Below are 20063 nucleotides of genomic sequence, written 5' to 3' on the forward strand. Positions count from 1 at the left end.
TTTGCGTGCAAAAACAATGATTTTAAAAGTTGTCATCGGACATTTCGAATTTATTGGATGATTGCGCCACTTCTCAGGCACCAGCGACCCTGTGCGGCACGAAGAGTGAACTGAAAAACTTGCGCCGCTCGTGTTTGATAACGCAAACCTTTAACGCTTCGGGTAATTAATATTAAAATACAATTACGAAAAAAAGAAATGACAGTGGGTATAGAAAAGTAAAAAGCACCAGTCTGATGACATCATTCGCGGTATGGTGTCTGCATCCTGAGAGAGATGCACTCAATCACCGCAGTAGGCTCAGATATGGCTGCAGTGCTCACCGAGTTTCTCGCTCCTTTGTTGTATTTTCACACAATTTCCAGTGAGCCATCTCCATTCATTTATTCATTCAATTTTCCATACTTATTCCCATTCAGGGCCACGAGGAACATATATTCAGCTCCACCACAAATGGCCCTTTTCTGCAGAGCCATCTAATATAATAAAGATTAGAAATTTATATATATATATATATATATATATATATATATATATATATATATATATATATATATATATATATATATATATATATATATTTCCCTGCAAGCAGTCCAGCAAACAAGCATGTGTTGACATATCAGTTCCAATGCAATTTGACTTAGCAGTATACAGTGCTGGTGTTATTTGACATTGCTTTTGTTCCACTTCCATTGATGGGAACATAATTGCGGCTGCCAGTGAATTCATTATAATTGCAACCCAGAAAATGAACTAAAATATGGATTATTACTGTAATCTGGTAATTGATTAAACCATGAACCCCACAGCAGTTTTTTCCCCTCCCTCTCTAAGCAGATTAGACGGTGTTGTGAAGGAAAGATAAAGAAAAATCCATGAAGACTAAATAGAGATGTATGAGATGACTCACCAACAGTGCAGTCATTCGTTTCCACAAGATGCATTTCATCACTGTCCCTGCCTGTAAGTGCTGTGATCGCTGTAAAGTAATACCTATATCACTGATTTTCATTTTGAGTGTGGGAAAAGTGTAGTTGTGGCATTTTTTTAAGAAACAAAGAGAAGCAACACTTATTATTCAGTCAACTCTAACATTACTCGGGTGCAGTTTATTTTAAAGTTTATGACATTGTATCTCAGCTCCACTTATTTCAGGTTAACTACTAAGTTGAGGTCTACAGTGCAAGGTCTAAATGCACAAGAAGTCATTCTCAAAGAAAACTACAATACTTTCATTCACACACAGCATATAGCTATTGTAGTCCTGGTTATTCTGGTTTGGTGCTGTGAGTGTTCTGTGCAGGTACCAGAGAGTTTGAAACATCTTTCAGCACTAAATCATTGTTAAAGCTTTTGTGTTAAGTCGCCCGTTCTGGTTCACTTCAAATTCCATTTTTGCTTATGGAACTGAGACTTTACTTCCTTCTTAATGCATGCAATTTGATGCTGGAAAAAAATTCACTCTGGTACAGCTGCAAAAAGCATTAGAGGTACAGGGAACAAAAGTGTTGATGTAGAACAGTCACTTCCCTAGCTGTAGCTGTAATGGTGGGCTGGAAAAGCACTCACACAAATGCTGGTAGCTGTCCAAAAGTAACCCCCTTCTAGGACCTGACACTCACTTAAATCCCTTGAAGACCACGATATACTGAGGTCTGTTCGACGGCTGGAAATCACAGGGTGCACCAGACAGACCCCGAGTGGCTTCGGTTACATCGTATATAGCTGTGCAAGTCATTAAATAAGCAGAGCCCCTGTCGGTTCTGCACATGGTAAGTCCATTTCCTGAGCTAAAATGACCAAAACATTGACTGCTGTGAAAGCTCACATACTATCCATCTCTTTCCAAAGGTCGATAAGGCACATTTGATTTGGAAAACCGGAGTTTTCAAAAGAGGCAGCGCTATTGCAGGCATTGTTTAAAGAGATGTCTAAGAGGGAAAAATACGAGCGATTTTGTCTTGACAGATGTGCCGTTTAGACCTCTCTGAGGACAGGTCTTAAGACTTTGATGTCTGCAAAAAGGTCTCAACCCTTTGATGTCTTGAAAAAGATCTGTAAGCTTTCATGCCTTGGAAATAGACCCAAGACTGAAATGCCAGACACGTTTAGATACAACAAACTATATTTCCACTTTCAGTTACCTGTCAACGCATTTGACTTTGGAATGTTAAGCAGTTTTGTTTCCTGTAATGGCACGGCTTTTCTGCCAAGAAGAAGGGGAAAAATACTTGCGGCTATATAATATACAGCACTGTGCAAACATTTTATATTCTAATCCATCACGCAATACAATTCAAGTTTCACTATAAGATTCATTCTGCAGCATGACGGCCCAAAAATACCACCAGATTCATAAACAATCATCGTTGTGAGCCAAGAAGCAGAAGGAAAAGCCTATTACAGATTGCATGACCTCCATGACGTCATAAAGTCAGTCTGGAATCACCCAAAAAAAGAAGCAAATTAAACAGCTCAAAATCCACAGAAGAACTGCAGAAAAACCTTCCTGACAAGTACCATAAACCTTTACCTAGAACTGCTTTAAAGGCAAATGGTTGCCTTCAGTTTTTTTCTATCCGCAGCACTTCCTTTTAACTTAATTGACACATAAAACTAATTATAGTAGACTCATTTTGCTTTCAGTGCTTAAAACTTTTCCAGACTGTACCAAACAGAGAAGTTGAAGCAGACTGTATCCTTTTCTTCTTTTCTTTTTTTGACATTGTCACCCTGCGACCTGCAGCCGGTCCCCTGAGATATGGACTATTCTGTCCTCTGCATTATCCATAATGAATTGTCCGTTGTGTCTTCTTTTTGGGTGGTATCCTTCATTCATGACCTTAACCTGCCTCAGCAGCTTGTCCTCTAGTCATTTGGTCGACAGAAGGCCCAAATTCATCACCACCTTTCATTCTCATTCTCTGGCCTATCTGATCTATGATAGCATTTATAATAACTGCTGCAGAATGCCCCGTCACCCTCTGTGCCTTGCCCACTCGTGGCCTGCACAGATTACCACCAGCCATTCAGAGACCATTAAAACTGTATTTACTTATCAGCCTCTCTGGGGCTGTCACTCTGTTTTCAAGACTGATGCCCAAAGAGTGACCTTCAGTCCTGAACAGGTCACTAGCCTCATTTGTCCTTTATTTGCTGCCTAAACTCTCCTGAAAGCAATGTTTGTGCCTCACAATAACACAAATCAAGAATTCAGTAACTGGAAATAGAACAAAGAAGACAAAACCTTATGCTTCCTATATTCATTTTTTTTTTATAGTAGTTTAACACTTGTACTCTTAGGCAATAGACATATTTGCTTTCTAATGAAGCATTATTGATCCCACTCTCATATGTGCATGCTCTACCGGCTTGCTGATTGCAAAGAATGGGAAAAAATGGATATACAGCAAGCATGGTCGTGTCTTCAGAAATCTACCTGCAATTAGCTTCAAAGCTCGCTGACTAATGTTGAATGTTGAACGTGTAAAAACTAAAAAACTACAGGGGTTATGTGCCACACTGGTTCCTGGAAAGTAGTTTAAGTCTGGGTGACCGGCTGTCAAAAATGTCACAGCATTTATTTTAATTATTTCTATGAATGCATGATTTGATTTGGGGGGCCAGAACTTTACTGTTTTGGCTCAGTGCATCTCATTTTGGGGTTTTTTTCCATTGAAAACCTTGAATTCACAGAAAAATATTAATATATATATATTCCAGAGACTGAACAGAAGTCTGTCTAACCTCTCACTTCATTTAAAGCCTCAGTAAATAGTTATCCAAGCACTTTACTGTCTCAATCATTAGTTTAAAGTTTTATTTAACATAACGCAGTATTCTTTTTGTAAAGGCCAATTGGTATTAAAAAAAACACAACAAAACAGGAAAACAGGCTATGCTCTGTCCTACCAAGTCATCATATAGGAGTTCAGTGTGCTGGGTTTATCCTTTACAAATGCATAGGAGCAGGTTTGTGCAAGCTGCCATGTTTCCCGTTATTTTGAATACAGCAGCCAAAATGAGCATCGTCATTCCACCTAATTGCGTTTCTTCCTAATTGCCAAGAAACCAGCAGCATATGTACTATGCCTTATAAGTAACTTTTAATTTAATAATCACAATTAGCTCTTTCAAACAATATGTGAATATCTGACATTTCTGTGTTTTTCAGCATTTCTTTCTTATTGTCATTCTCCTTCTCCATGACTGCTTCCTCATTTCCACCTTATCCTCTTCCTCCTGAACTGAAGTCAAGACCTTAACACATGAAAACTTGCATAAACATGTGTATTTATATCTGATACTGTTGCAACTGTCAGAAAATTAGACATCCAACCCTCCCGTCTCTGCAGCTGACAATGAGCCAGCTAAACAACAACAGCTGGTTATAAGCTAACACTGTGCCAGCTAATATTAGGCTCAAGTGTCCTAAAAATCACACTTTCCTTCCAATAAACAGTTTGATTACATTCTGAGAGCATACACTCACTACAGATGAATGAGTTGTTTGTCCTACAGCAGCCACCGTAGGAAGGATTATGCACTTGAATTTTGTAATTCATTATTATCGGGTTGTCCTAAAAGCTCCCCAAAAAGCCTTCATTCAATCCAAAATGCTGCAGTGAGAGTACTGACAGGAACTAGAAAGAGAGATCATATTTCCCCCATTTTGGCATTCTTCACTGTCTCACTGTTAAACCCAGAATCGAATTTAAAATCTTTCTCCTCAGATATAAGGTCTTGAAAAACCACGCTCAGTCTTATCTTAAAGAACTCATAGTAGCATGTCACCCAGACTGAGCACATCACTCTCAGACCGCTGGCTTACCTTTGGTTTGTAGAGTATTTAAAAATAAATACTCTGTGGAACCAGCTTCCTGTTTGGATCTGGGAGGCAGACACCCTCTCTACTTTTAAGATTAGGCTTGAAATTTTCCTTTTTGATAAAGCTTATAGTCTGGCTGGATCAGGTGTCCCTGAATCGTCCCTTGAGTTTTTCTGCTGCAGGTCTAGGCTGCTGGGGTCTTCCAGTGATGCACTGAGTGTTTCTTCTTCACTTACTTTTGTCACTCACTATGCATTTATATACGAGTCTGTATTTAATATTTTCTTGTTTTTAATGTCTGGCTCTGCTCCACAGCATCTTTTGTCCTGTCTTCCTCCCCTCACCTCCAACAGGTCACAACAGATGGCCAACCCCTCAGTGAGCCTAGTTCTGCTGGTGGTTTCATCCTGTTAAAAGGACTTTTTCAAGTGCCAAGTGTTCGCTGATAGGGAGGCATTTGATTATTGGGGTTTTCTCTGTATTATTGCAAGGCCTTTACTTTACAGTAAAGGCTGCCGTTGCGATTTGGTGCTATAAAAATTATACTAAATTGAATTAAATTGAATCTGGGTAAGAATACAGAATTCATCTGACTGCAAGTTCCAATTTAGTGACATCTAGTGGTGATATTTTACACACTGTACCTTTAAATGAAGTGTTGCCGTTATCGCCACCAGCTTTGAAGTTTTTAAATGTCATGCTGTAACACCTAAAAGACAAAAGTTACAGTTCTTTTGAACTGTAGTGACCACCATCGTTAATACCTCAGTGAATTACACTGTTTGCTTCAAAGTACATTGGCCCGAGCTAAGCAGTTCCTATTGTTGCTGTTGGGTTAGCTGCAAATGTGCCATTATATTTGACTGACAGCTGAGCAATCACGATAGCATAAATGAGACAAGGTGAACTCTTCTCATTCTTCTTAACACACAGTCATTTCTTATCAGCCAGAATGTGTCATGGTCTACTTTGGGTGCGCTTAACTTCCTCTGACCTTTAAAAGGGCTGATTATTTCCACCCACAATCTTCACTCAGCAATACGCTGCCAGCACAAAAGGATATTAGGCCCAGACCTGCTGGTCTGATAATTCCAGCTCTCACAGTAGCACTGAGGGAACCAAACCCACAATGCTTTGCCACTCTATTATCATTTCACTGCCTTCATCGTCACCTTCACCTCTGGTATTCTCTCACCTTTCAACTCAGCACTATTTGATGAAAAGAGAGTGTACCTAAAAGGGAACCAACAGGTCTAAATGTTTAATAGATTCTTATTCTACTCTCGGTAATCTCGTAATCACGGGTTCAAGGGGGGTCACATCTATCACCCGGGGAACAAATAAAAGTCTTATTGTGTCCCGCTTCCTTTCACCTCAAGAGGAAATGTGAACCAGATAAATGATGGCCTTGTTTCAAGAGAGGCTCAATCTGCTGCCAACGATTTGTGGCCAACAAAGTAATTTCGATACCGTTCTTTGTTTTGATAGATGAGGCCAAAATTTAATATAGAGCCAATTTACTCGTATAGGAATGGAACTGCAGTTATCTCCCCTCTTTTCTTCCTCCCGGTTTGCCTCACGCCCTCCAATCCAGCTCAAAATTAGACGTCAAGAAAAGGACAAACAGCACAAAGGATGATATTTTTGACAAAGCTTTGCTCTTAACTACGACCATTACTCTTCAGTACCTGGAATCCCACCGAGGCGTTTCATCACACACGGGACCGTGGGCGCTTAAATGACTGTATCACTGTGAATGAGTGTTTTGCAAATTCATTTTTTCTCCTACGGCGTTCTTGTGAAAGTGGCTTAGAGCTGTTCTCCTAAAGCTATTTCAAGTGTCATGCGTTGATACCCGCGGGGACCTGACACGCCGTGCTTTGAGAACAACAGTGACATTGGTGATGCTGTAGTGAGGTTTGTAAACTTCCTCAAGAACATCCATTAATGCTGAGCCTGATACCTGGGAGGGGGGTCCTGCGTTTGAAAAACACTTTTTTTTCACGGTCTAATGCGTGATGTGCGTTGTGCCACCTGCCTCTACTGTCGTCTAACAAGCAGCAGTATGCTCCCGTGACCACATGGTGAGAGTTGGAAAAATAGCTTGTCTACTTCACCGGGGGGCTCTGACAGGTATGCGCACAAAGACTTAAGAACTTGTCAGCGGCAGTTTTGTGAAAGGAAAGGTAAGGAAGTTTATTCATGAGCACACGCCTTGAAAATCCAGAGTAAATTAAGTGTGGCTGGAAAACAGCAAAAGAGACTTCACCCTCATTAGAGAGATTATGAACAGGCTGCCATCCGTTCAGGGAACAACGCCTTATTGATCGGGTTACTTGGATGTGAAAACAGTAATTGTCTTGAAAGTGACAAAATTAGAATTAATCAAACTTTGATTAAACTATTGCATCCTGTTTCCGCTCCAGAGGACAAGCCCGCGGGATGCCAGAGAGAGTCTCCCTGTGATGCTTGTTTGAGATTCCGCTCAAGTCCACATCTACATGATAGGTTGTGTTTGCGTTCATGCACATTTAAAACCATTCACTCATGGGTGTGATGTATAGTAACAGGTCTAGGATGTAGTTTGTGTGCCGATGCTGCTCTACTGCCACCTAAAGGCAGAATTTGTATCAAAGGTTATTTAGACAGCAATCATGCTCAAAAAATGAAAGGAACGCTTTTTAATCAGAGTAAAGCATCAAGTCAGTTAAACTGCTGGGATGTTGATCTGGACAGTTGAGTAGCAGAGGGGGTTGTTAATTAGTTTCAGCCGTTTTAGTGTTAATGAAATTAATACCAGGTGCACTAGAGGGACAACAATGAACCATCCCCCCAAAAATTAGTAGTTTTACTGATGATGTTAGGGACAATTTTTCTCTTCTCATCTTTTCTGCCTGTTTTTTCACTAATTTTTCATTTGGTGAGGATCAGTGTCACTATTGATAACACAAGACGATACCTGGACCCTACAGAGGTCCAACTCATCCAGGGTGGCACATCAATTCATGCCACTGCCAGAATGTTTGCTGTGTCTCCCAGCACAGTATTGAGAGCGTGGTGAACATTCCAGGAGACAGGCTATTACTCTGGGAGCGCGGGACAGGGTCATAGAAGGTCCTTAACCCATCAGCGGGAGCGGTATGTGCTTCTTTGTGCAGGGAGGAGCAGGAAGAGCACTGCCAGAGCTACAAAATGACCTCCAAAAGTCCAGTGTTATGAATGTCTCTTACCAGACAATCAAAAACAGATTTTATGTAGGTTGGCCTGAGATCTCGACATCCTCTGGTGGGCCCTGTGCTCACTTTCTGGAACTCTGGAGCCCAACTGGCAGGTCCACCGGTGTCATCCTAAGCACATGTGACAGATGTGTAAGGGTCTGGAAAAGCTGTGGAAAACATTATGCTGCCTGTGACATTGTTCAGCATGACTGGGCTCATTGTCAGACCCTGCATTGGTGCAGTGCGCCTTGGGTTCCTCCTGGTGCATGACAATGCCCAGACTCATGTGACAAGAGTATGCAGGCATTTTCTGGAGGATGAAGGAACTGATACCACTGACTGGCCCTAACATCTCTCATACAACACTTCTCGTACTCTCATCCATCTGACACTGCCAAGTTGAACCTCAGACTGTTCAGGAGCTCAGTGATGATCTGGTTCAGATCTGGGAGGAGATCCCCCAGGACACAATTAACCATCTCATTAGGAGCATGCTCAGATGTTGCCAAGCATGCAAGCATGTGAGGGCCATAAAAACTACTTAGTACCATTTTGAGTTGCTGCAATGAAATTCAGTAAAATTAAAATTTTTACTTGGGCTTTTGGGTTGTGTTTGAGTTCAGCCCTCTGTAAGTTGAACATTTTCATTTCCATCAAACGATGCAGAACCCTTTCGTTCCTAACAGATTACCCAGTCAATGTCAGTATAGCTATCCAGCATGATTTGTTTCCCACTGAGATCTAATGTGATTTCAAACTGGTCATTTAATTTTTTTTAGCTGTGTATTTGTTCACTAATTTTAACATATTAATAAAAAAATTTTACTCCGTTTTTTTTGTTTGCTTTTTTAAATTTAAAACTAAAAAAAGAATATGCTTGTCTAGCTAATTTGTCTTCCTGTGATGATTTCGCTCATTTTTTAATTTGAGACAGTGTGTCAGCAACAAAAACTGGATTAACATGCGTGCAGTCGTTGGGACGGGTGATGTTTAAAGTCAGTCACACAAACACATGCGCTAAAGATGACATCCTGTGAGAGAGAAGGCCTTCCTCTGTGGTTCTCAAAGTGAGCCATCTGTCAACAAACTCCGACTCAGCAGGGGGTTGTTTGCTAAACAGGACAAAAGCAACTGTTAACAACCAGATGCTGTCGGCATAATGGAGAAATTGTCACAAATGCGAAAGCTGCCGTCCCAGAATAATGTGCCATATGGACAAAAGAAAGTGTTTTAGAACTGCTCGTGTTGGTGGGAGAAATATTTTGTTGGTCAGTAAGAATATCAAAGGAAACATGCCAAATGCTAATCAGGCACTTGATCGTTGCATGGAAGTTGGCATGGTTTGATAAATACATGACAGTTACCATCAGAAACAAAGATTGATTTGTGACATAAAATAATAAACAAATAGACTGAACTGGACACACATGTTTGAGGAAAATCCTGGAATCTTTCCTGATAGTATTGTCTGTTTGGAAAGGAGTTTAAAAAAGGAAATTGTGCAGCTTTCTAAGTAAACCTTTGTTAAAGTTAAAGTTTATTATCAGACTCTTAAGGGTGTGTATAAAAAAAATGTACACAGTCACCATGCACCATCACTCATTAATTAATGAACTGAGCATTTTGGGCACTGCCAGTGTTGTGTTTTAAAAAGCAGGGTTTTAACTGACTGAGAAATTGCAGGAAAAGTGCATGTCCGTATGATACAGGCTTGTCAATCACAAGGTAGGTCTGCACCAAAACACAGCATGCTTTATCCTCATTTTGATTCTACTTGGAGCCATAATTGAAAATAACAGTAATAATAATGACAATAGAAATCAACATCATGCTGCAATCAATTAAATCTACAATCAGAAACTGAGCCTGTGGCTTATCAGAGCTCATAGATGAGGTAGTTTTAAAGTCTCATTACTTGGCAGTGACCCTAAAGTTTTGAAGACTTATTCAAAATAATTACAATAGTCACTGGGATACAAAAACATTTTTGGATCCGTTACAGTTAATTAAAAAATGTTGCTAATATTGACCCAGAGTAAGAAGGTCCCCCTTGGAAGTTCTGCTTCAGTCACAATGGCTGTTGTTGCAAGAGTTTTCTCTTTAGGACTGAGCGGCATGTCTTTCCCTTCCAATATCTCTGTTAGTTTTCCAGCAGACTTCCTTACAGTCATACTTGTATGTTTTTATTTTTTGCACTAAACAAGCCAGCACTTGCTGATTGTTTTATACCACTGGTGGTAACTGGTTGTATTTGTTGCAATTTTGTTACACTCTTTATGAGATATCTTTTAAAAAGGATATTTTTAATATCAACAGATAAATTAGCATAAAAAAAGTCTACAGTTTCTACCTTGTGACAGGAATGTAATTTCTACCACAAAATAACTAAATATCATTCTTGAAAAATATATTTGACAGATCATAAGTCAACTACAAAAGCATTTTACTTAAAGCTACAGTGTGTAAATTATCACCAATAGATGTCAGTATGTTGGAGACTGCAGTCAACTGAATTATGTTTTCTTACCCCTCAAAGTTCAAGTGCTTAATACTTGCTACAGTTACATCTATAGTGAGTATATACTGTCAGTATTTAATCAAGCTGTTAATCAGAGGGAAAGTTGTGATTTTTAGTACACTCAAGCCTAACCATAGCTCGAACAATGCTAACCAGCTGTTCTTACTGTTTAGTCAGCTTGTCCTGAGACAGGGCATACAATTATGTATTGTCTGCTGACAATACATAATTGCAACCATATCAGGAGATGAGGCTTGAGGTGAGGAGGAAACGTATGAATTAAAAATTAGGGTGCATGGTCGAAGAAACAATGACAATAACAAGGAGGTGAGGAAAATATGCACAAATGTTGAATGATCATACACAGTTGGAAAGAGCTGACTTATAAGACGTACTATGTATGTGGTTGATCTTTATCCACTTACATAAAAAGCTATTAGGTGAAAAAGCCATGTCCGTCTCTGCAGCTGTATTAAAGATGGATGGTTTCCAGAAACCAGCCCCTGCTCCTATGTAGTTATAATGGACTATAATGAAAACGCCTCAGATTGCTGGAAGGCCTGATTATACGCTAATTAATGCAGTATTTATATTTATTCTATTATCCTTTAATTTATATCCTTTAAATACCCGAAATCACTATTTGGCATTTAAATTTTCAGTAAATGTCTATGTTTCAACAACTGAAGTGGTGCAGTGTGTTTGCTTACTTACTCATTTTTGATTGAAGGACACGGACTCGAAAGAGGAACCTTGTTTAGGCTTGTATTTTAAATGGGAATGAAAACAGCGTCGGACCGATGCGGGCGTGAGGAAAGCTTCCTGTTTTAAAGGGAGTCTGCTCTGAGTGACTTTCCTCTCTTTTAAAAGTAATTTCGCTAAGACATTTATTTATAATTTAGCAGGTCAAGAAGTGATACATTTGGTAAGTCATGCTGCCATTGATTGCGACACTTGTCGCCATTTTTATAACATAAATATCGTTGCGGTTAGCGTAAGTTAGACAAACGGTCAGCTGAATGGGTCCAGCTAACTAATCAGTATTAGGAGTACATATTATTTTGTATGAAGGATTTTAAAACCACTGCGTTAGCCTGTTACTGTGACGTGTCACCTACGATATGAATACTTTTGTCAGCTGTACTCAAGAGATAAGCTTTGATGTCTGCGTTGCGTTCTCTGTTAGACTGACACACCCTCAGCACACAGCATTTCTTTTATGCTTTTTAGGAGCTAACCTAGGATCGCCGAGGCAGAGCCATGCCTTTCCTCCATGGATTTCGCAGGATAATTTATGAGTATCAGCCGCTGGTAGATGCTGTCATGTGTGTTATTGGACTGGAAGAACGACATGACATTGGCGAGGAAAGGTAAAGCTGGCTATTCAGTTACAGTCCTCTTTTGGCAGTGCTACACTGCCGTAATTAATTGAACATGTATCAGATAACAGACAAACATTACATACAAGGTGCTTCTTTCTTCTCCTGTCAGGAGTTCTGAGGAAGAATCCGCAATTTCTAGGTCTCTGGTGGAGCTCCTGGAGCAAGAATCCCAGTCAGAGGTGTTTGTGGAGGGGATCAGCTATGCCCTGTTCAAAATGGCAGAGCGAGGTCTGGTGCAGCCAGCAAAAATCCTCCTACGCTACGGAGCAGATCTCAACTTTGAAGGTTAATAACAGTTTGGAGTGTGTTTTAGATGATGTGAATGTTTTTAACTTGACACTGTATACACATTTGTTTATGAAACCTTGCTAAAGAGAGAGAGAGAGATCATTTTGTGACTGTGCTTAATGTCATTTTTGAAATTTAAAAAAGCAGAGAAGAAAGAAACACTCTTCAGCTAAGGTGTGATTGTTGATTTTGAATCATTTGTCCACCAGAGGGCACTCTGCAACTTCATGTTTAGAGCACTACAGACACAACAATGAGTGCATTGTCTTATCTTAAAAAGGACGTAGAAGGTATATCTGATTTTTAAATCATCATATATCAATATCGGTCTTAAAAATCCTATGTTGGTCCGATTCAAATCAAGCGTATGTACCAACAAGCGCAAGCAAGCTGCTACAATACAAAATCTGTAGGATGAGAAAACAAATTAGAATAGTTTTCCTGGCAGTTTGGAGTTCATTCAGTGTCTTGCCATACTAGCAAAATTTTCAGCAGCAGTTCCAATATCAGAATCACAATCAGCATACTTTATTAATCCCTAAGGAAATTATGTGGGTTACAGTTGCTCTAGTATAAATAACAGAAACGGACTAGACTATTTAACAATACAGTATGTTACAGATTTAAGAAATAGCACAATATATACAAATCACTAAATAATACAAATCAAGGATTGACAGAGGTGATTATAAATAAATATCACCAGTGCTGACAGGAATGTTACAGAGTAGAAAGAGCGTGTGCAAAAAGGATGCAACTATTGCAGTGTTTACAGTGTATTAGATGGAAGAGTTGTACAGGGAGATGGCCGAGGGCAGGATTGATTTCCTGTGTCATTCAGTGATCACGATATGTCATATCATGATACGTGTACTTCAGAACATCAGATTCAGGTCCACTCAGTCTTTTGTCAGTGAGCGTATTACTTAGGCTACGTTCACATTGCAGGCGAAAGCGTATCAAATCCGACTTTTTTGACCCTATGCGACCCATATCCGATCATGGTATGACAGTGTGAACGGCACAAATCCGATATTTTCCAATCCGATCTGGGTCACTTTCGTAAGTGGTACTGAATCCGATACATATCTGATGTTTTAGAAAGCAACTGCTGTTTGAATGGTCATGTCGCATTAAATCCATCTTTTACGTAACTGACACAAGACAGACGCCAATTATCCGTGCCGGAGAAGCGCCCGATAAGACATCATGAAAGCTTCCTGGCCATCCCATGTAGATGTCAGTGAAACTGTTGGGAAGACAGTGTTGGAGAAACATGAACATTTTCTTTGTACTGTATAATCTGCAGATTCTGACAGACATTTCCAACTATCCTTTGAAGCACCGCTCCTCTCTAAAACAGCAATAAGGATATTTATTAGGCCATATGTAAATAACAAAATAACTTTATAACTTAAAGCAAAATTGGGAAACGTAAAGTCCAAAACAAGTCTTTATATTAAGAGCCATCAGTCAAACAATACTGTTTGGTCTGGATCTAAACAGAGCGCGTTGTGTGTGACGTCTTCTTTTGCGCATGCGGGCCGCTTTGAGGGTTCACACTAGAGCGCGTTTGCTGTCACGTTTTATTTGTAGTGTGAACAAGCAGACAAAAAAATCGGATTTGATCAAAAAATCTTAATTGAGCATTAAGACCTTCAGTGTGGACGTAGCCTAAAATGTGTGTTCAAGCATCATAAGTGAACTGATGTAGGCCCAGACTGCAGGAAGGGACATCACTAGGAGATGGCAGATGTCATTAGCAGCAGCTTCTGTGGTTCAAGCTCCAGGTCACGATGCTGGCAGCACCACATTTTTACAGGAGTCTCCACTGCTCTGGATAGTTTACCTTCTGTTTTCAAAAGCTGAAAAAACAATGTGTGTGTGTCATTTCTGTGCTACTGATTTGGTTGCTGACACAAAACCAAATCCAACACTCCCAGTATGCCGGTAAGCAACAGAAATGTTGGTTAGGCAATGAACTATAGCCAGTTATTTGCCTTCAAACATATTTGCATCACGTTATTAATGACAGGGCTGCTTTAAGAATTCTTTCACAGGAGTGGCCATATTGGTGGCACACTAAACACAGAATTTCTAGTTTTTATTATGCTGTTGTTAAATATTGGATACTTGAAAAATATGGCAAAAAATAGATAAAGAAAAGAATTATATGCCTAGTTAATTTCATGCTATTAAAGTTGATATCACTGAAAATGGGTGCATGTGAAAACCAAATAAGCAAATTTTGGGGGGTGGCCAGTGCCCCCCTGGCCCAATAGCACATTTGTTTCTTGTAACTGAAATTTTGCAAGCTGTTGCAAATGATCTTCAAAGTGCTGAAGAGTGTTTTTGGCTTTCTAGCATTCACCTCATTCCCTCCTGCAATAGTCCATTTTCTCTTAATACACAGATTGTTTTTAATGACTGATACAAACAGGAGACCACTGCCATTTTTCTACATGTAACAAGTAGTTGCACATGCATAACGAGCCAGTTATCGTCTGTATATACTAGTGGGAAGTGCAGCATGTTTTTCTACTGTGATTAAACCTTCCAGACTAAGCCTAACTATGCTGTGGTGACCTCTGCTGGTTTCAGGCATGTGTTTTTCCCAAGGGTATGATTAGGGATTTCTTGCAGAGGCTGCTTCATTCACCTCTCACATTTCATAAAGTCCTCTGGCGAGAAACAAATGCTCCCCACATACCATGCAGTACGTGTTTACTTCCTGTGTCTTCATGTCTTTTCATGATCTCTCCTTTTGCTTGTCTTTTACAGTTTTTCTTTTATTGCTCATGTTCTCTGTTTGGTTTTATACTCTGCATGTAAGTGTACAGTAACTTTTATAGCTTTGCCCACACTCATTTAGGAACAATGCTATATTGTCAAATCCTCGCCTGTCTGTTGCTTTTCATCTCTTTAATGAAGACTTTGTTTTATACACAAAATATTTGTTTTCATTTCTCAAGACCCAGTTTCATACTACAATCCACTACACATAGCAGTTTTGAGGAACAGGCCAAACATGGTGAAGCTGCTGGCCGGGCACGGAGCAGACATTGAAAAGAGGGACAGAGTGAGTAAAGAGGAATCCATGACTTCTCTTTTGATTGATTCTGTCTTTTTTTTTTTTTTTTTTAATCAGTAGAGGGATTCTATGTAAATCTGTTATTTCTGTAGATTCATGAGAGCAGTCCCTTGGACCTTGCCAGCGAGGAGTCAGAGAGACTGCCCTGCCTGATCGCCTTGCTGGACCTGGGTGCTGATGTGAATGCAAGGGATAAACACGGTGAGTTTACGATGGCCAAGCTTAATTGTAAAATTTCCATTCATACCCTTATTCAGTCATTCTGAAAGGCGATTGCTTTGATGTTGTCTTCAAAGGAAAAACACCTTTGCTCCATGCCTTGGCGAGCAGCGATGGAATCACCGTGCACAACACGGAGAACATCCAGCTGCTACTTGAGAGAGGTACTGACTCTAAAACTGCACTCCAGGCACTTTTCCTTCTCATCTGCTTTTGGTCATTCAAATTCTTCCTCAAGCGGCATCACAGCTAAAATGCTGCACACAGGCTTTTTGCCACCTGTGCTCATTTTGAACCTGGAATAAACCATGGATCTGATTCTTAACAGAAAATTGAAAGTGGAGCAGAGCTAGTGCTGAGATCCCAGCATGAAGCGACTCACTAGTGACTTTTTTTTTTTTAACCATAAAAGGTTTCATCTTCTGTAGGCAGAAGCTTAAATTTATCATTAAACTTCTCACACTTACAAGTATTTTCATGTGCAGAGGGTGACTATAGGGTTGGGACTTTTTTCTTTTTTGATCTCGTCTGGTTCAGGTTTTTTTTTTTTTAAACAAGTGTAATAAACACTTAAGTTTTTCCTTCAAAAGGCCAAACAAGGCTTGGACATTTTTGTGTAAACCAATGAATTTTACATTGCATAAAAAACCCTGCACATGACAATGTTTTGTATTTTTTATTTGTGCTCAAAAGTGGCCCCCAGCTGTTACTGACATTTTCACTGTGGCCAATTCTGGTTTAGCGTTTTTTTTCCTTAAAGTGTAATTCCAGAGTGTATTTTAGTTTTCTACTTCTCAAAGACAAATGGGGATTTCCAGCATTACAGGATGCGTAGTCATCAACATCAACACTAAAGATTTTTTTTTATGGTCCAGCAGGGGTAGCTAATTGTCTGTCCGCTCCAGTCCAGACACGGTCCATCTGCCTGCAGTGAGCCACTCTTGCTGGTGATGTTACTGGTCCATCAGTCAGCTGCAGAGAAGAGCGAAGTTCTAACATACAAAGTGTTGCACGTGAAACAGAGTGTTTAGCCTCTGCCTGTGCTTTTCATGTCTCTTTGTTATGCAATAATATCAGTATTGGAAAAGTGGTAATTTCTTGAAAAGTTGAAATTGTTATTTTCCATCTAATTTTTCTAATTATAACATTTCACAAATTTATTTAAGATTACGTTTATTAGCTCTTCGAAAGATTGTAAGGATAAAATACATATAATGTAGTAAACAAAGGATACAACAATACGACAATACCTATGACATCTAAATAATTGACTATAGAAGAAGAACATTATCCAAGCATCCGTCCGTTTTCTTCCACTTGTCCAATTCAGAGTTGCGGTGTGTTTAAATCGCAGCTGTTATAGGGGAAAGGGGCAGATCCGTGGGCAGGACTCCATTCTGTCGCAGGGTTAAACGATATGGAAAAGTTAAAAATTAATTTCAGATACACTCATATGGAAAAAGAAATAGAAAAAACTTATAAAAGACTTGCATAAGATGTGGCCTACTTCATATAGTGAATCATATAAGGCTTATATGATTTACTCATGAAAGTGGCCACTTTCATATATAGTTTTAGTAAATATCCAAAACATACAAGTTTCATTTATATAATTTTTCAAGGGATCTTATATCTGTTTTCACTCTTGTATGCTTTTCATACAAGTTCCACACAAGACAGATACCAACTTTATAGGATTTATATATATCTTTTCCATATGGGCTGTATTAGTATTATATGCTTAAAATAAAGAAGGTATAAAAGACAGACCGCTCACTGTGAAATGGATTGCCTACATTTTCAAATTAACCATACAGTTGTCCAGAACAAAATAAGAGTCATTTTTATTTTAATAATTGTAAAAGTAGTACAAAGTTTATCACACCGTCCACCTCAGCCTCCTCTTGCATTCGTCCTGCGGTCTCTCTCTCATCCATCGTCCACACTGCTCCGTCTCAACTCTGCAGCCTTTCACCTCATCAGCTCTGCTCTCCGGGCCATGATACCCACACGTTTCAGCTGCTCTGCTCCAGATTTCACTTTTTATTTGATTAGTTCTCCACACTCTGGACTCTGTTCACTCAGCTACCATTCTCTGCTGCTCCACATCTCAGTATCCCACCCTGGCCTGTTCAGCCCTGCAGTCATTGTTCATCTTTTATCTAACCACAGTCCCCTGGGTAGCTCTGGGTCATCATAAAACAACCTTCATATCAAAATGTGTGTAAACAGTAAATGTTACTAGGAAACTCGACACGCATTGGTTTTTATTTTACATCAAAATATGATGATGATGATGATATATTATTAGATTATTGTTATTATCAGAATCATGCTGAGTAGATTTATTTATTTGCATGTAGTTGAATTAAGAATGTATTCAGCCTTTATTAAAAATGTTGCTAATTTAAAAGATCAGCCGTTACTTTGGAAGAGTCACATGAAAAAGATCTAAATTAGGATGTCAGTTTTTTGGCTGCACAAGGTTAACATAAGCCCTGCTGTCACTTATTAAACACTGGAAGAGCAAAGTGTATTTGGAAATAATGGAGGGATAAAGATCAAAAGCCAAACGGTATTTGCACAGCAAGAGAAACTGTGCAAATACACACAGCAAAAGAGGCCAGCTCATGTTTTTAGTTTGACTCTCAAGTTATCTGAAACCGTTCTGAACACCAGGGAGGGCCTGTATCTGATGCTAGCAATTTGCATGATAATAGATGTGGGATTAGTTTTTGGAGCCTAAGCCTAAAAATGAGAATAGGTTTTTTTTTTTTTAAACACGCAAATAGATATAACAGGACGTACTCTACTAAGACTGTTCAAATAACCCCTAAATTAACCAGTAAATACTGAGTTGTCTCAGTTTCAAAAGTGTTACAAATTTAAGCCTGTGTTGTAATCTGGATAAGTGCTGAGAGATGCTTCCTTTTCCAAAGGTGCTGACGTTCATGCTGCGACTGTAGACGGTGAAACAGTCGAGTCGTCGTTGGTGTTTCTGGTGAAGGAGGCGCTGGGGGCTTCGGTGGAGGATGCTGCTCAGATTGGTAACTTCTGCCTGAAAACCACACAGCTACTGCTGGCTCACGGCGTGGACCCCAGCTGCTGTCTGAATGAGGATGGCGAGCCTTCCCTGACGCAGACGAGCCTGGAGTACTTTGACCTGCTCTTCCCCTTGGCTGTGCTCTTAATTCAGAGCGGCGCGTCTTTGGTTTGCTCCAATCACAGTGACTCCTGTTGGTCAGGTTATAGCCTTCTCTTCCAGAGGCTCCAAACAGCCCTGCAGCAGTGCTCTGATCAAACTCACGCAGCCGAGCTCTTGGAGCAGGCAGAGATGTTGCTTGACCTGGTAAAGGTTCACAGCCCCAGGCTGCATCTCTCTTGCGGGCTGCAGCTCCCCATGCCTGGTCAGGAGTCTCACCCGTACGCTCAGGCTCTACTAAACCTGCACAAGCACGTAGCAGAGCGTGAAGCAAGCCCCCCTGCTCTGCGATGCCTCTGTAGGGCGTTTATAAGGAACCGCCTGAAGCCCTGGCCACTGGAAGACAGAGTCAAAGCCTTACCACTACCAGACAGACTCAAATACTTTCTTCTTCCCGAGCACACGTACACTCCAAAGTCTGGCTGGGACTGCTTCAAGCCCCAGCAGAGCCAGCGCTGACGATATAAACTGCTTACTACTATTTGTGTTGCTTAAAATCTGAAGTGAAAGACTGAACAAACTCTGTAATAATTTGTGTAAAATATTTGAGGATGTGATAAGTGAAGCGAAGTCTAACATATCATTGAGGCCTTTGTTTAATTTCCAAATCTGTGTTGCCTGTGCCAAATTTACAGACAAAATTGTGTATATGTTTACTTTACAAATACAACATTGTAAGTACAGATTAGTCTTTGAGTTGTCACTGCCACAGTGAAATGCTGTAGAGGTGAAACATATGGACACGTTTATTTAAAAAATAAAATAAAATAAAAAATGCAGCACAATATGAAAGCCACCAGATGGCAGTGTTGCTCCTGCATTTTCAAAGGTAGCTCAGACTTTGGAAGACTTAACTATTCACAGTGCAACCTATTGAAGTTGTTCCAGCACAGTAGGGTCCATCTATATTTTAGATCCTCAACGTGACGGTGATATACTGTAGAATTTGTGTAACTTCAAGCTTAATATGAAGATGTAATGACAACAATAATAACAATTAATAAAAACTTCCACCACCTGTGACCTCATTGCTTTGTGTAGCAGTTTTTGTTTTGCGTTTGTTTACACATTAGTGCTTATAATTTCCCAGGTAGTGGCAGTGCAGTGCTGAATGTGACTGTGACAGTGTACCGGTAAATAACAGGATAATTGGTGGTACACGTTTTCCTCATGGATGCGCTCAAACCACAAGCATCATTCGAGTGGTTGCTAAAATAAGGCACAGCAGAAGGAGCGCGCCCCTAGATGTGTATGTGACATAATGTAGCTTTGGTGGCTGCTGAGGTGGAAAGTTTTACCTGGCTTTTTTTTTTT

The 20063-nt window shown here is 39.9% G+C and overlaps 1 protein-coding gene across 1 annotated transcript; it reads left to right on the top strand.

Annotated features, from left to right (window-relative positions):
• Positions 1 to 11355: 11355 nt before the first annotated feature.
• On the top strand, positions 11356 to 19771 carry asb6 (ankyrin repeat and SOCS box containing 6). The gene is made up of 7 exons (XM_080893850.1): positions 11356 to 11492; positions 11798 to 11937; positions 12059 to 12234; positions 15210 to 15316; positions 15421 to 15529; positions 15625 to 15711; positions 18487 to 19771. Exons 2-7 carry the CDS (start codon positions 11828 to 11830, stop codon positions 19206 to 19208), a joined length of 1311 nt encoding a protein of 436 aa, XP_080749976.1. The 5' UTR covers positions 11356 to 11492; positions 11798 to 11827; the 3' UTR covers positions 19209 to 19771.
• The last annotated feature ends 292 nt before the right edge of the window (positions 19772 to 20063 follow it).

The sequence above is a fragment of the Rhamphochromis sp. 'chilingali' genome, assembly GCF_963969265.1.
Source record: "Rhamphochromis sp. 'chilingali' genome assembly, chromosome: 10".
Taxonomy (NCBI): domain Eukaryota; kingdom Metazoa; phylum Chordata; class Actinopteri; order Cichliformes; family Cichlidae; genus Rhamphochromis; species Rhamphochromis sp. 'chilingali'.